Source organism: Triturus cristatus, chromosome 3_1 (genome assembly GCF_964204655.1).
Source record: "Triturus cristatus chromosome 3_1, aTriCri1.1, whole genome shotgun sequence".
NCBI lineage: Eukaryota > Metazoa > Chordata > Amphibia > Caudata > Salamandridae > Triturus > Triturus cristatus.
The window spans coordinates 230,338,121-230,354,136 of record NC_140583.1 but is presented as its reverse complement, the minus strand read 5'-3'; the positions used below and the strand labels follow the sequence as shown (position 1 = coordinate 230,354,136).

Below are 16,016 nucleotides of genomic sequence, written 5' to 3'. Positions count from 1 at the left end.
TGTGTTTGCAATGCGCCACATGTTTGCAGCTTGAGAGGCGGTGCGCTTGCCAGACGCGTCTAGGAGTTTGGATTCCTTGTCTGGCGGTGGGGCTTCTCCTGAGGACTGGGAGTTAGCCCGCTTTCTAGCTGTGGACACAACTAGGGAATCTAAGGGAGCAGGGCCCTTAATGTATGCAGGGTCTGTGGGTGCCGCCTTATACTTTTTCTCTATTCTAGGGTTTAGTACCCTGGCCCTGACAGGGTCTTTGAACACCTCTGCGGCATGCTTGGTGACACCCTTAAGCATGGGTAAGATAGAAGTGGATTTGTCCTGTATGTCAAATGTATCCAGAAAGAAGTCGTCTTCCACTGGTTCAGTGTGCATGTCCACCCCATGGTAGTGTGCTGCTCTCTGCACTAAATGATGGAACCCTAAGGAGTCCTCTGGAGGAGACGGCCTGGATGGGTATAGGTCGTCCTGAGGAATATCGGGTACATCAGGGTTATTGTAATCCTCCCATGGGTCTGGGGTCCCTGGTGGAGTGGGATCCATTGGGGCGTCCGCCGGATAATTGTCCGGGTCCCAGTCATCCGGATCTGGGGACGGGGTCGGAGAGTAGTGAGGTAAAGGTGGCGGAGACCTGGGAGGGGGTGGAGGAGGTAGGGGAGGCGGTAGTGGGGAGGGCACTCTGAGGGGAGAAGTAGCAGAGTCCTTCCGTTTGGGTGGTGGAGGAGGAGCCGGAGTATCAAGGCGTCTTTTCTTGATAATTAAAGTCAATAGCCCAGTCTTTGGATCTTTGGACAGAGTCTTTTGTAAAGGGTCTGGTGTAAACAGAGCCAATGGCGCCGAATCGTCCGTCGGCACCGGTGATTTCGTAACCGAGGGCTTCGATGGTTTGTGTGCGCCATGCTTTTTTGGGGCCTCCGGTTTTTTCGGCGTCGAAGGAGTTTTCGGCGAGAGGCAAAGATTACACACCTGATGGAGGTCGGTGTGGGGAAATTTAGACCCACATTTTGGGCACTTTTTGAACGGAGTCCTTTCCATCGGCCGGGACCGGAGTCGAGGAGGGCCCGAAGGCCGGTGCCGATGTACGGGATGGAGAAAAGTGCCGCTTCGAGAGATGAAGATGATGAAGAAACTCGAAGAAACGAGGATTTTCCGTCGAGACTGGAACCGTAGAAGTTCGTAGCCGGAGCACGAAGTATCACATCCGAGCCCGATGGCGGAAAAAAACAATCTGAGGATGGAGCCGAAGCCCATGCGCAGTACGGACCGAAGGAGGAGTCACCAAACTCGTGACTTCCAAAGACTGTCCAAGAAGAAAAACAAACTGCAAACATCCGGGCCCAACACCAGATGGCGATCTATGCTAAGTGTACAATCTGCAGCTCATATGCCTCGAACATTGTTTTTCAACTGTTTAACTGATGTGTACAACTGCTTGCTGTGTGGGATATCATTGTGACTTATTTTAATAAATTAACTATTTTGTAGCTTGTTTCATTGATGCCGATTCTTACCCTGCCATTTGTTTAAAGTTTTGTGTGTTTGAATGATTGTTGGCATATATAGATCCAAGGGAGATCTTCCTTTTTCTGACTAACGGTCTTGCTTGGCACCCCTCTCCCTTGGTACAGGGGTCCCTCTCTCTGTTTGAAACGTTGGTACGTAGTACAACTCTGTTTGCATGAACCTGTATGAATGGCTCTTGAATGGTTAGTGCCTGGAGTTCACTAACTCTTCTTAACGAAGTGATTGCCACTAAGAAAGCTACTTTCCAGGTGAGGAATTGAATCTCACATGAATGGAGAGGTTCAAAAGGTGGACCCATTAATCTGGTGAGGACCACATTGAGGTTCCACACTGGTGCCGGTGGGTGTCTTGGGGGAATGAGTCCCTCTAAGAACGCTTTGATGGCAGGCACTCTGAATAAAGAGGTGCTGCCAGTTTTGAAGATAGGCTGCTATCGCGGTTAAATGGATACGTATGGAGTTGTATGCCAGATTGCATCGGTACAAGTGTAAGAGATAACAGATGTTTTGAATGGATGCGTCCAGCGGGTTAATGTCATTGTTGTTGCAGTAAATGACAAACCTCTTCCATTTAGCTGCATAGCAAGCTCTGGTAGTGGGTCTTCTGGCCTCCTTGATATCCATACATTCAGGTGGCAGGTTTAGGTAGCCAAACTAAGACTTCAGGAGTCAGATTGCCAGGTTCAGCTGTTGCGGATCTGGGTGCTGAATTTCGCCATGGTTCTGCGTTAAAAGTGCGGGTTTGATCCGCAGCTTTTGATGCGGCACCACGGAAAGTTCTAGAAAGGTGGTGTACCATGGTTGGCGTGCCCATGTGGGAGCAGCTAGGATGAGTGTCAGTGAGTGCTGTCGCAGTTTGCTTGCCACTAGCGGTATTAATGGCGCTGGGGGAAAAGCGTACGCAAATCTGCCGGACCAGTTCATCCATATCGAATTGCCCTGTGACTGCGGATGTGGGAACCTGGCGGCAAAGTTTTGGCATTTTGCGTTTTCCCTTGTGGCGAATAGGTCTATCTCTGGATGACCCCACTGTTGGAAGTACAGTTGGAGTACTGACGGATGTAGCTCCCACTCGTGCATCTGGTGACTGTCTGCTGAGCAGATCTGCCATCTGGTTGTCTTTGCCGGGGAGGTGTTCCGCCATGAGGAATATGTTCCTCTGAATGGCCCACTTCCACATGCTCTGAGCCAGATGAGACAACTGTGGAGAGTGTGTTCCTCCCTGCTTCTGTATGTAGTACATGGCAGTCATGTTGTCCGTCCGGATCAACACAACTTTGTTGCACAAGTGTACTTTGAATGCTTTCATAGCGAGGAAGATCGCCATTAGCTCTAGAAGGTTGATGTGCATCTTCTTTTGTTGTTGTGTCCATAGTCCCTGCACTGTGTAATGGAGTACATGAGCTCCCCATCCCTGGAGAGACGCGCCCGCCGTCAGTATTATCTGTGGGACAGGCTCTTGGAGCGGTCGGCCCTTGCAAAGGTTTTGTGGATTCCACCAATGCAGAGAGTTGTATGCCCGACCGCTCACCAACACTAGGTCTTTCAACTGTCCTTGAAAGTGATTCCACTGACGTGCTAAGCACTCCTGAAGCGGGCGCATATGTAGTCTCGCGTGTGGGACTATGAAGATGCAGGAGGCCATCATGCCTATCAACTGCATGAACACTCGCGCGGGCAGGGAGTGTTGTGGTTTGAACTTGGAAATCAGCATTTGCATGCTGTTGAGTCTCACTAAATTTGGCTGAGCTGTGGCCGCCAGTGTCTATAGTCGCACCTAGGTACTGTTGTACGTGTGCGGGCTGCAGATGGGATTTTGGGTAATTTAGTGAGAACCCCAGACTGTGAAGGAGGTGAATGGTGCGGGAGATGTGGCTGGCACATTGATGGGCTGACTTCGCTTGAACGAGCCAGTCGTCCAGGTAAGGGTAGACGTGTATGTGCTGCCTCCGTAGATGTGCCGCCACAGTAGCTAGGCACTTTGTAAACACCCTTGGTGCCGTTGTCACGCCGAAGGGAAGGACTCTGAATTGGTAGTGCTGTCCTTGAACAGTGAACCGGAGGTATTTTTTGTGTGATGGGTGAAGGGGTATGTGGAAATACGCATCCTTGAGGTCCAGTGTGGCTAGAAAGTCTCCCTGCTTGAGCAGCGGGAGGACTTGCTGGAGAGTGAGCATGTGAAAATGCTCGGAAAGAATGTATCTGTTTAGGGGTCTCAGGTCTAATATAGGTCTGTGTGACCCGTCCTTCTTCGGTATTAAAAAGTACAGGGAGTACACCCCCGTACCTTGCTCGTGGACGGGTACGACCTCTATTGCGCCTTTTAGAAGCATGCTTTGCACCTCCTGCTGCAAGAGCGTTAAGTGCTCTGAGGACATAGGACGGTTTTTTGGAGGTATTGTGGGTGGAGTGGAGGTTAGTTCTAGACAGTAACCGTATTTGACAATATCTTTGACCCACCTGTCCGTCGTGATGGAGTTCCACGTGGACAGGAACCTTTGTAGCCTTCCCCTGACAGGTGTTATGTGGTCGGGAGGAAGGGAGAGGGCGTCACTGCTTGTTCTTGGGGGAGGACCTGGTGTTTCCGTAGCCGCGTCCTCTGCCCTTTGTACTGGAGCCACGATATCCACCCCGGGTGTTTTTATCGTAGGTGGTTTGTGTATTGCTCTTGTTGTATGTTTGCTGTGACCCCTGTCCTCTACCTGCTCCCCTATTTCCGGGGCGACGAAAGGAGCCGCTCCGAAAGGACTGAGTTTGGAGAGCCCCCATGGACTTTGCAGTGTCCGTGTCCTTCTTTATTTTCTCTAGGGTGGTGTCAACCTCCGGGCCGAATAAATAGTCGGGGTTGACAGGCTGGTTGAGTATGTTGTTTTGCACCTCAGGTTTGAATCCGGAGATTCGTAACCAGGCATGTCGTCGCAGCAGGACGCTAGTGTTTATGGCCCTGGCAGCTGTGTCTGCGGCATCCAGCGCGCACTTGATGGATGAGTTTGTGAGGAGCTGTCCCTCCCTGATGAGGATCTCTGCACCTTCTCTGAATTGGTAAGGGAGATGTTGGATTAGCTGCTCTAATGTGTCGTAGTGCGCTCTATCGTAGCGAGCGAGGAGTGCTTGAGTATTGGCAATGCGCCATATGTTGGCTGCCTGGGCGGCAACCCGTTTGCCAGAGGTCTCCAACACCTTGGACTCTTTGTCCGGGGGAGGAGCGTCACCTGTTGTTTGTGAGTGTGCCCTCTTGCGAGCATTCGCAACGACAATGGAATCCAGAGGTAATTGGCCTCTGATGTAAGTAGGGTCCCCAGGCGCTGATCTGTATTTTTTGTCAATCCTGGGGTTTATCACTCTTGCCCTGGTGGGTTCCTTGAAGATGTCCTTTGCTGGTTTGAGGACACCCTTCAACATGGGTAGAGTTTTTATATTTCTTTGAGGATGCAAAAGTATCCATAAGAAAGTCGTCCTCGACGGTGTCCGAGTGAAGTTGCACCCCATGATTGGCCGCAGCACGTTCAATTAGAGCGTTGAACGCTGCTGTGTCCTCTGTGGGGGATGTTTTTGCTCCATAGAGTTGCGGGTCTTGTGCATCCATAGGTGCACCTGGGTCCACAGGGTCATCCCAAGTTTGATCAGGGTCCTGTTGGCCGTCAGGGTCCATGTCTCCGGGGTAGGGGACTTGGTCACCCATGTAGTCCCCCAACGCATCCGTGTCGGAGTGTGTGGGAGAGAAGGATTGTGGATCCTGGTAGGGTGAGTGGAAAGGTTCGTAAAGAACTGGTTCTGAAGCCACAGGCAGCTTTCTTTTGAGTGGAATCTTGAAGGAGTCCAAAGCCGGCTCCGAAGTTATTTTCCGTTTGTGGATAATCATCCTGCTGGTGTCGGCGTCGATTATATGCGATGGAGACGTCTCTGCAGAGCGTTCGGCAGGCGTGATCGTGGTATGGGTCACCCGTGTCCTGATTTGGAACATTTTCGGGGCCGTGGATGGTGGCAGGCCAAAAGTAATGTTGGCTGGTGTCGAAGAGGCTGCTGGAGCTTTAATTGGCTCGGAGCCCGACGTGTCCTGGAGGACCATTTTCTTTTTGGTGCTTTGCGCAGCAATGGGTCGCGTTTGGAGCGCCCTCGAGTCTTTCGCACCGACCGGTTCTGTGGAGGCGGTCGTGGATTTTTTCGGCGCCGGTGGGTCATCGAGCCGAGGGGCGGGAGTGGCCGTCGACTTCTTCGATGATTGTGGCTTAGATGTCGCCGTGGAAGCGGTGTGAGACGCAGCAGGCTGCTTGACCTTTGGGGTCGGAGTCGATTGCGTCGGTGCCGGGAGCCGAGCAGGTTTGGTGGTACCGAAGGCCTTCTTCCTTATGTCGACTCCGACGTCGGCCGCTTCGAGTTCGGCACCGAAGTCTCGTTTGGTGCGCTCGGTGCCGATGTGTGTTGCTGGCGTCGAAGGTGTGGAGGGCCTCGATCCGACCAGCGCCAGTTTCGGTTTCAAGTGAACCAACACAGCTTTCGGTTTTAAAGAAGGGAAACCAGCCACTTTGGGCATTAATGGCTGCCGCTGAATGTCCGAGGCCGGGGCCGAAGACCTGCGGGCTAGGTCTTGGGTAAGGCCCGAAGGCGATCCCTCGACCGGAGCCATAGACTGTTGCACTGGGCTTTCTTCAGTCTGAACGGGTAGGCCTTGCTCGTCACCGGAGCTACTCTCTTCGGCCCCTAAGGCCTCATTGTAGTCTCCTACCTCAGTGTCGTCTTCATCTCTGTGAAAGTGTTTCGTCGACGTCTTCCGATCCGGAGTCATGTTCGGAAATGGGACTGGAGGGTAGGTTCTCCACTTCTTCGACATCTTCGGTCTCGGCGTTGAAGAGGTCGGCCGGGGCCGGTGCCGCTTGCTGCGCCTCGAGTCTCGCCGCTCGTCAATTCCGTAGAGTCTTCTTGGATCGAAATGTGGCACAGGCCATGCATGTAGATTCGTCGTGATCCGGTGAGAGGCATTTGTTGCACACCGGATGGACGTCGACGTGGGGGTATTTCGCATTGCATACCGGACACCTCTTGAATGGTGTCCTCGATTCCATCGCTGATGTCGAATCGACGGTCGGGTAAGATGCGAAAGTTTGTTCTAGAAGTTAGTAAACTAACAAAGATACTATCGATACCGATAGAAAACAGTACCGACGCGAGCTAAAGGCCTTTTGGCCTGAAAACAGGTTTTCCTAACTTGAGTCAAGATAACACATCCGAACCCAATGGCGGAAAAAAATCTGAGGATGGAGAGGATGCCCATGCGCACTGTAGTCCAGGGGAGGAGTCACCTATCCCAGGATACTTCGAAGACTCTTCCAGGACAACAACGTGCAAACATCCGGACCCAACACTAGGCGGCGATCTATGCACAGATATGAATTCAGCAGCCCACATGCCTCGAACACTGGAATACTGGGTTGCTGTTGGACAAATCCGGTGTCCACTGGAGATAGCAGTTCTTTAGGAAGGCAGGACAGGTTCCTGGGGTTCTTGGAGGCAGATGGCTGCGAGACACCGGGTTCAGGTTGCAGGGGTTCAGAGCAGGAGACAGGCTAGTAGGGCTGGGGCCAAAGCAGTTTTCTTCTGCAGCACGACTCTTCGGTCCTAGTCACGTCCAATCTGAAGAGGCAATGTTCAGGCGTGCCCCAAATACTAGATTTAGGAGCGTTACAGGAGTGTGCAGGTTAGGACCAATGGGTCCCTTCCCTGGGTTATCTACACCGCCTAGTATGGAAGAGGGGGGCCACAAGCCTCATGATTGCAACCCTCACAGGGCTCTCTGGTCACAAGTCACTTGGTACCAGGGGTACATTTAACAAGCGACTTACAGGTGGCCCAGAGGTGAGCCAATTTTGGGTACAAATGTACAGTTTTAGGAAAAAAACACAGGTTCTGGAGCCTAGTTAGCAGGATCACAGCACACCCTGTCAAGTTGGCATCGCGCATCTGGCAAAAATGTTGGGGGTAACCATGCAAAAAGGGCCACTTTCCTACATGCTGTCAAAGGCAACAGGTTAGTGTGATACCCCTCTGGGAAAAGCCAAAGTCATATGAATATTTTAAAGAATTGGTAACAATGGGTATGCAAACAACTGCACCACTAAGCAAGATAAAAATATAAACAAAACTGCTCCCAAAAAGTATGTGACATACCTGTGGTCTACATCACGAGGACGTTTTAAAGAATTTCTCTTTGCCTGCTCAAAACGAAGCTGTTCCTGCTGACGGCGAAGTTCTGCACGTTCACGAGCTATACGCTCTGCTTCTTTGCGTCGTTCCTTCAGGAAATTAACAACATTTATCAGATTCTTCAAAGCCTAAGCTAGCTAAGCTACCTGTCAATCTTTTTAATGCTTTGATATTAACATATAGATCTCTTAAGGTGATAATTGCAAAAGTGAATAAACTTCACTGAAAATGCTAGGCAAATTAAAATCCAGGTTCTATAGTTGCCTAGCACTGCACATTTTAAAGGCTTACGTGTGCCCAGTAGGTGCCAAATAATTGATTACACAAACTGGAACACAAAAGCTACAATAATGTTTCTAGCAGACTGATGAGAATCCATAAACACTGTCTGAAAAGCACCTGCTCCTCCAGAGGCAGACCATGACGGGTCCTGGAGTGCAGGATAGCGACGTGTCAATATAAGTGTTCTGCTGTGACACATGAAGAAAGCCTTCCACTAACCCTACTTGTTGAGATGAACGTCCTCTGCATGTGAGGGGAGTTGGGAATCTCACCTTCAGTCACACAACTTGCAACCCTCAAAGACTCGTGATTTTTTTGTTCTCAATTTATTTTACAGAACATTTCCAAACAATACAGTACAGTCATGAATACGACTCACTTGGTACAATGACAGTCCATGAGGTCACAATTTGCTCCACGTTCAAAGTGCATTTTTAATACACGTTTAACATAACCATACCTCAAAAGGGTTTCCATTCTGGATTAAATAATAAACACAGATTTATCCCTTAACATCCACATCGATCCCATTCTGTGCATAATCAGTACAAGTACAAATAATGTACGAATATGCTACTTACCAGTATGCATCTGTTCTTGGCATGTAGGGCTGCTGACATTCATATCTGTGCATAGATTGCCGCCTAGTGTTGGGTCCGGATGATTGCACATTGTTGTCCTGGAAGAGTCTAAGTATCACGAGATAGGTGGCTCCTCCCCTGGACCACAGTGCGCATGGGCATCCTCTCCATCCTCAGATTGTTTTTTGCCATTGTGGCAGTGATGGAGTAGATGCAGTAAGGGATGACCATGCTATACAGTAATTCTGAGTGCTGCAGCCGCTACAGGCGCCGGGGAGGATGGTGGGCGATATGAATGTCAGCAGCCCAACATGCCAAGAACAGATGCATACTGGTAAGTAGCATATTCAGTTCGAGGCATGTGGGCTGCTGAATTCATATCTGTGCATAGATTATATAGCAGTCCCTCCATTAGCGGCGGCTGCCCGTGCCAGCTGCAGCAGTCTGAAAAAGAGTTTTGAGAACAGCCTGTCCTACAGCAGCCTGCTGTTTTGAGTGTACATCTACACAGTAGTGTTTGGTAAATGTATGTATAGTGGACCATGTGGCTGCTCTACATATTTCCTGCAAAGGAATGTTCCCTAGGAAAGCCACGGACGCCCCTAACTTTCGTGTTGAATGGGCTCTGGGAGGAATCGTTAATGTGCGTTTAGCTTTTTCATAGCAAATTTGAATACATTTAACGATCCATCTGGCTATCCCTGCTTTGGAAATGGTGCTGCCCTTGTGTTGTGGAGAAAAGGCAACAAACAGATGTTTTGTTTTCCTAAAATCCTTTGTCCTGTCTATATAGTACGAGGGCCCTCTTTACATCTAGTGTATGGAGCTGTATGCCCGATTGCATCTGTATAAGTGTAACAGGTAACAGATGATGTTCTGAATGGATGCATCCAGCGGATTAATGTCATTGTTTTTACAGTAAATGACAAATCTTTTCCATTTAGCCGCATAGCAAGCTCTGGTCGTGGGTCTCCTGGCCTCCTTGATATTCATACATTCTGGAGGCAGGTTCAGGTAGCCGAACTCTAAGACTTCAGGAGCCAGATTGCCAGGTTCAGCTGTTGCGGATCTGGGTCCTGAATTTCGCCATGGTTCTGTGTTAAAAGTTTGGGTGTTAGCCGCAGTTTGAGGCGGCACCACGGAAAGTTCTAGTAACGTGGTGTACCATGGCTGGCGTGCCCACATTGGAGCAACCAGGATTAGTGTCATTGAGTGTTGCCTTAGTTTGCGTGCCACTAGCGGTATTAATGGCGCTGGGGGAAAAGCGTACGCAAATCTGCCTGACCAGTTCACCCATATCGCATTGCCCTGCGACTGTGGATGCGGAAACCTGGCGGCAAAGCTTTGGCATTTTGCGTTTTCCCTTGTGGCGAATAGGTCTATCTCTGGATGACCCCACTGCTGGAAGTACGGTTGGAGTACTGATGGATGTAGCTCCCACTCGTGCATTTGGTGGCTGTCTGCTGAGCAGATCCGCCATTTGGTTGTCCTTGCCTGGGAGGTGCTCTGCCATGAGGAACATGTTCCTCTGAATGGCCCACCTCCACATGCTCTGAGCCAGGTGAGACAACTGTGGAGAGTGTTCCTCCCTGCTTCTGTATGTAGTACATGGCAGCCATGTTGTCCGTCCGGATCAACACGACTTTGTTGCACAGGTGCACTTTGAATGCCTTCATTGCCAGGAAGATAGCCATCAGTTCCAGAAGGTTGATGTGCGTCTTCTGTTGCTGTGTCGTCCATAGTCCCTGCACTGTGTAATTGAGTACATGAGCTCCCCATCTTTGGAGTGATGCGTCCGCCGTCAGTATTATTTGTGGAACAGGCTCTTGGAAAGGTCGGCCCTTGCAAAGGTTTTGTGGATTCCACCAATGCAGAGATTTGTATGGCCGACCACTCACCAACACTAGGTCTTTCAACTGTCCTTGAGTGATTCCATTGACGTGCCAAGCACTCCTGAAGCGGGCGCATATGTAGTCTCGCGTGTGGGACTATGAAGATGCAGGAGGCCATCATGCCTATCAACTGCATGAACACTCGCGCTGGAAAGGAGTGTTGAGGTCTGAACTTTTATCAGCAGTTGCATGCTGTTGATTCTCGCTAAATTTGGCTGAGCTTTGGCAGCCAGAGTGTCTATGGTCGCGCCCAGGTACTGCCGTACATGGGCGGGTTGAAGATGTGACTTGATAATTTAGTGAGAATCCCAGATTGTGAAGAAGGTGAGTGGTGTGGGATATGTGGCTGGCAAACTGCTGGGCTGGCTTTGCCTGAACAAGCCAGTCGTCCAGGTAAGGGAAGACGTGAATGTGCTGTCTCCTTAAGTGTGCAGCCACTGTCGCTAGGCACTTTGTGAAAACTCTGGGTGCTGTTGTCACCCCGAAAGGGAGTACTTTGAACTGATAATGCTGATCCTGAAGAGTGAACCCGAGATATTTTTTGTGTGATGGGTGTATGGGTATGTGGAAATGCGCATCCTTCAAATCTAGTGTTGCTAGGAAGTCTCCCTGACTGAGTAACGGCAGAACCTGCTGGAGGGTGAGCATATGAAAATGCTCTGACAGAATGCATTGGTTGAGTGGGCGGAGGTCTAGTATAGGTCGTAAAGACCCGTCCTTTTTTGGGATTAAGAAGTACAGAGAGTACACCCCTGACCCCCGCTGTTCCATAGGCACGAGCTCTATGGCTCCTTTTTGCAGCATACGTCGTACTTCTTGCTGCAATAATGTCAAGTGCTCTGCGGACATAGGACGGTGTCTTGGTGGTATGTTGGGTGGATTGGATGTTAATTCCAGAAAATAACCGTACTGGACAATTTCTCTGACCCACCTGTCTGTGGTGATGGATCTCCAGACTGGCAGGAACTGTTGGAGTCTCCCCCCGACCGTTGTTATGTGGGCGGGGGGCAGCGACAAGACGTCACTGTTTGTTATTGGCGGAGGACCTGGTGTTGCAGTGTCCTCGTCCTCTGCCTTTGGTGCTGGATCCACGATATCCACCCCTATTGTTTTTATTATAGGTACTCTGGGTACCTCCTTTACTGTACTGCTGCTGGGACCCCTGACCTCTAGCTGCTCCTCTATTCCCGGGGCGATGAAAGGAGCCACTCCGAAACTGCTGCGACTGTAGAGCCCCCATAGATTTCGCAGTTTGTGTCCTTTTTAATCTTTTCCAGTGTGGTGTCAACCCCGGGGCCAAATAAAAAGTCTGGATTGACTGGTTGATTCAAGATATTATTTTGAATTTCAGGTTTGAAGCCTGATATCCTGAGCCATGCGTGTCTCCTCAACATTACACTAGTGTTGATTGCCCTTGCTGCAGTGTCAGCTGCATCCAGTGGGTATTTGATGGACGCATTGGTAATGAGTTGTCCCTCTCTGATGAGGAGCTCCGCTCCATCTTTGTATTCATCTGGTAGGTGTTCTAGCAGTGTTTCTAGTGTATCGTAGTGTGACCCGTCGTATCGGGCCAAGAGTGCCTGAGTGTTGGCAATGCGCCAGATGTTCGCTGCTTGTGCCGCTACCCTTTTGCCTGATGTTTCTAGCACTTTGGACTCCTTGTCCGGAGGAGGCGCATCACCGGTAGTCTGCGAGTTAGCCCTTTTGCGAGCATTAGAAACTACCATGGAGTCCAATGGCAATTGACCCCTAATGTACATGGGGTCTCCGGGTGCAGGTTTGAATTTCTTCTCTATTCTGGGGTTCAATACCCGTGCCCCGGTGGTTTCTTTAAAGATGTCCTTACCAGGTTTAAGAACCCCTTTTAGCATTGGTAGAGTCTTGACCGTTCTTTCCGACATGGAGAACGTGTCCACCAAGAAATCCTCCTCCAGTCAGAATGGAGTTCCACTCCGTGATTGGCAGCTGCCCTTTCAATGAGGGCGTTAAAAGCAGCAGTATCTTCAGTGGGAGATGGTTTGATATTGTAAAGATGTGTCAGGAGCATCTTGTGGGTCACCTTGGTCAGTAGGGTCTCCCCATGCTTGATCTTGGTCTTGGTCTTGCTGTTGGTCATCAGGGTCATTATCCACAGGATAAGTGGCATCATCCCCAAGATAGCACTCTCCTGCATCCTGGTCCGAGTGTGTAGGAGAAAAGGATGGTGGTTCCTGATGAGAGGTGTGGAATGTTTCTACAAGCACTGGCGTTGAACCCGATGCCAGTTTCCTTTTTAGTGGAATCTTGTAGGAGTCCAGAGCCTTCTCTGGAACAATTCTCCGCTTGAGGAACAGCCTACCAGTGTCGGCGTCGATAAACTGGTCCTGCGAGTCCTCGACATCGGTGTGTTCTGTTGGCACTGTTTGTGTTGGTTGGAGACTCCTCCGAAGTTCGAACATCTTCGGTGTCCCTGGCGGCGGCAGTCCAAACTTGATCGGTGCCGGCGCCGAGTGAGCTTTAGCGACTGTGTGGTTCGTGGCCCGTTCTTGGTTCGAGGGTTGCCCGTTCCCTCATGCGCTGTAGGGACTCCGACACCTGTTGCAATGTGAATGCAGACGGTGCTTTGGAACCGATAGGCTCTTTGGAGACAGGCCTGGACGCGGTCTCCGGTTTCTTCCCAGCTTTCGTGTTCTCGATCCGAAGTTTGGGATAGACGCCTGGTTGATTCGATATTTTGGCAGTCGCCGCACTCTTCGGTGTCGACGTAGTCGGATCGACCACCGTGACCTTGGTGGTCGGTGCTCCAACCTTCGGTCCCATAGGCCGTTGAGTCTTCTCTGGACAGAGGGCCTTCTGTGTCTCGGTGCCGAAGCTCTTTTTGGTCTTCTCGGTACCGAAGTCCTTTCTTTGGTCGGCTCCGATGTCCCTTTTCTGTGGTCGACGGATTGGAGGGCGTCGATGCCTTCGATCTGACTTGAACCAGTTGCACTTTCGGTTTCGATGCAACCTGTGCTGGTTTTGGTTTCACCGAATCGAATCCAGTCTTTAATAGTATTGGCTCTTTTGAAATGTTTGAAGCCGGGCCTTTAGGCGGGGCTGTAGAACGATCAGACTGATCTTGGGTAAGGCCCGCAGGCGATCCCTCGACCTGAGCATTGTCAAGACTGACCTCCGGATCGACGGATTGGCCTAGATCCTCGCCCGAGCTATCTTCCTCGGCCCCAAGGGCCTCATCGTAGTCTCCTACCTAGTCGATGACGTCTTCATCCTCGAAGATCACCTTATCGTCGTCAGATTGGGATTCATGCTCCGAAGCATGGCTCGAGTATCTCCTCGACGCTCTCGACTTCCTCATCCTCGGTGCTGAATATGTTAACCAGGTTAGGCGCCGATTGTTTGGCCTCCAATCTAGCCACCCATCGATTCCGAAGTTTCTTCTTCGACCGGAACCGGGCGCAGGCCATACACCTCGACTCATCATGATCCGGTGATAAGCATTTGTTACACACCAGATGGACATCGATGTGTGGATATTTTGCATGACATAAAGGACATCTCTTGAAGGGAGTCCTCGATTCCATCCTCGAACGTCGATCGATGTTCGGACCGAGTACTAGGTCCAAGAAGTGTGAACAAGACCGAGAACGAGGATAATAGTCTGTCGATACCGAACACAAACAATACCGACTATACCTAAAGGCTTTTGGCCTTAAAGAAAGATTTCCTAACTTGAGCTAAGATAAGCACATCCGAACCCAATGGCGGAAAAAAACAATCTGAGGATGGAGAGGATGCCCATGCGCACTGTAGTCCAGGGGAGGAGCCACCTATCTCGTGATACTTCGAAGACTCTTCCAGGACAACAATGTGCAATCATCCGGACCCAACACTAGGCGGCGATCTATGCACAGATATGAATTCAGCAGCCCACATGCCTCGAACACTAGGAAGTGCATCATGGAGTGAAGGGCTGAGTTGGGGGATGTCTGGAGAAGGGCATCCCCTGGAGGTGAAGTGGTATAATTGCACCGAAATGCATTTACTATTGGTTATTTCTTTTTAGGTGGACTGAAAGTCACATGTGTAAAGTGAAGTACCTGTGTAAGGTGATGTTAAGCTAAATGGAGTTATGTTGCTGGACCTTCCTGCTAGGGGATCTGGCTGTATTTACGTAATCCCATGCTTTTACCTGTGATTCCTTTTAAAGTGAAGAGGCGCACTGCAGGAGAAGTGTAGTTGCCGGGAGTACTTCTTTTGAAGGGACTGTAAGTCACATATGTAAGGAGATGTCATAAGCCAAGTGGGGCTATGTTGCCAGACAGTCCTGCTAGGGTGTCTGGCTGTATATGCGCAATCCTGTGATTTCATCTGTGATGCCCTTAGGGGCTGTAATTGCAATGCATTTAAATGATCAACCAAGGTGATGAGTACTGTCATTCTAAAGTGTGCGTAAACATGGATTCTTGCTGCTGCGCTTCGGTGAATACCCCAGACTGCTAGCCCTTAAGATACAGAGGTGCATACTTTATGGTCCGTAGGAGATGCTCAGTCAGGGTCATGTGTCACCAAGGCAGGTTTACCCCTTATTAATGCTTGAGGTACTGGGGTGGGTCGCCACTGGGATGGTGCCAGTGCGCAGGGCCCTCGCTCCAGGTTATGTTCAACTAACTGCATTGGGGGCAAGTTGATGTGCATACATGGGAGTGGTGGTACTAGACCCCACCCCCCCTGCGGGAGGGGTGGAGATGTTATGCAATGTCACAAAGTAATTCCAACAGCTTTTGTATATTTGTAAATTGGTGCATAGTATTGAGTGGTGTGTGCTTTATAAACGTAAGAGTACATTTATTAAACAAAGTGCAGACTGGACAATCCATGGAGTGTTATTTTTGTGCACCTGCAAATGGTGATTAATAGCCCACACCACCTCCCTTGAGTAAGCCTCAGACTGCTCTGCAACACTACTCTCCGAGAGTCAGGCGCTACAATTGGGTGTTTGGTTCCCAGTGAAGGACAAATGTAGTCATGTTATTTGTGCAGGCCTCGCAGATGCTGCCTCGTTTTCCAACACTTCCCCTCTGTTGATCGCAGTGGGGGTCCCTGGTTCTGAGGCTGCAGGCGTAGTCAGGAGCGTCGAGGTGGGTCCTTGGGTGCCGGATTCGGGTAACAGTCGCCGGGAGGACGTCCTCTGGGTCTTTGTCCACTCCAGCACAGGCAAGGCTTGGCGGGTGCAGTGTGTGCAGGGTTCGCGGTTCCGGGCTGATGCCAGGGGTTAGATACTTGCTTTGAGCAGAGCCACAGCTCGTGGGAGTCCCAGGTGCTTAGAGTTACAAGGTAGCCAGGTCCTCCAGGGTTTGTGAGGTTGCTGGCCACAGGAGGTGCCAGGATTTAGCAGGAGCAGGTTCGAGGGTCGACAGGCCGGTAGGGATAGGGCCAAAGCAGTTGGGGTCTTCCTTACCAGCTGCACGGCAAGTCTTTCTTCTTGCTCTTTGCTGTTTTGGAATCTGGAATCTAAGGAAGGAAGGTTCAGGGTGCCACTAAATACTAAATTTAGGGGTGTTCCAGGT

General features: G+C 50.4%; 1 protein-coding gene across 5 annotated transcripts in view; it reads right to left on the bottom strand.

Annotated features, from left to right (window-relative positions):
• Positions 1–16,016, bottom strand: part of SLTM (SAFB like transcription modulator) — a 280,914-nt gene that overhangs the window by 139,262 nt on the left and 125,636 nt on the right. For all 5 annotated transcript variants that reach the window (XM_085643750.1, XM_085643749.1, XM_085643748.1 and 2 more), the window contains one exon: positions 7,680–7,804. In XM_085643750.1, coding sequence (XP_085499876.1) covers positions 7,680–7,804 — 125 coding nt within the window. The remainder of the gene's footprint in view (positions 1–7,679; positions 7,805–16,016) is intronic.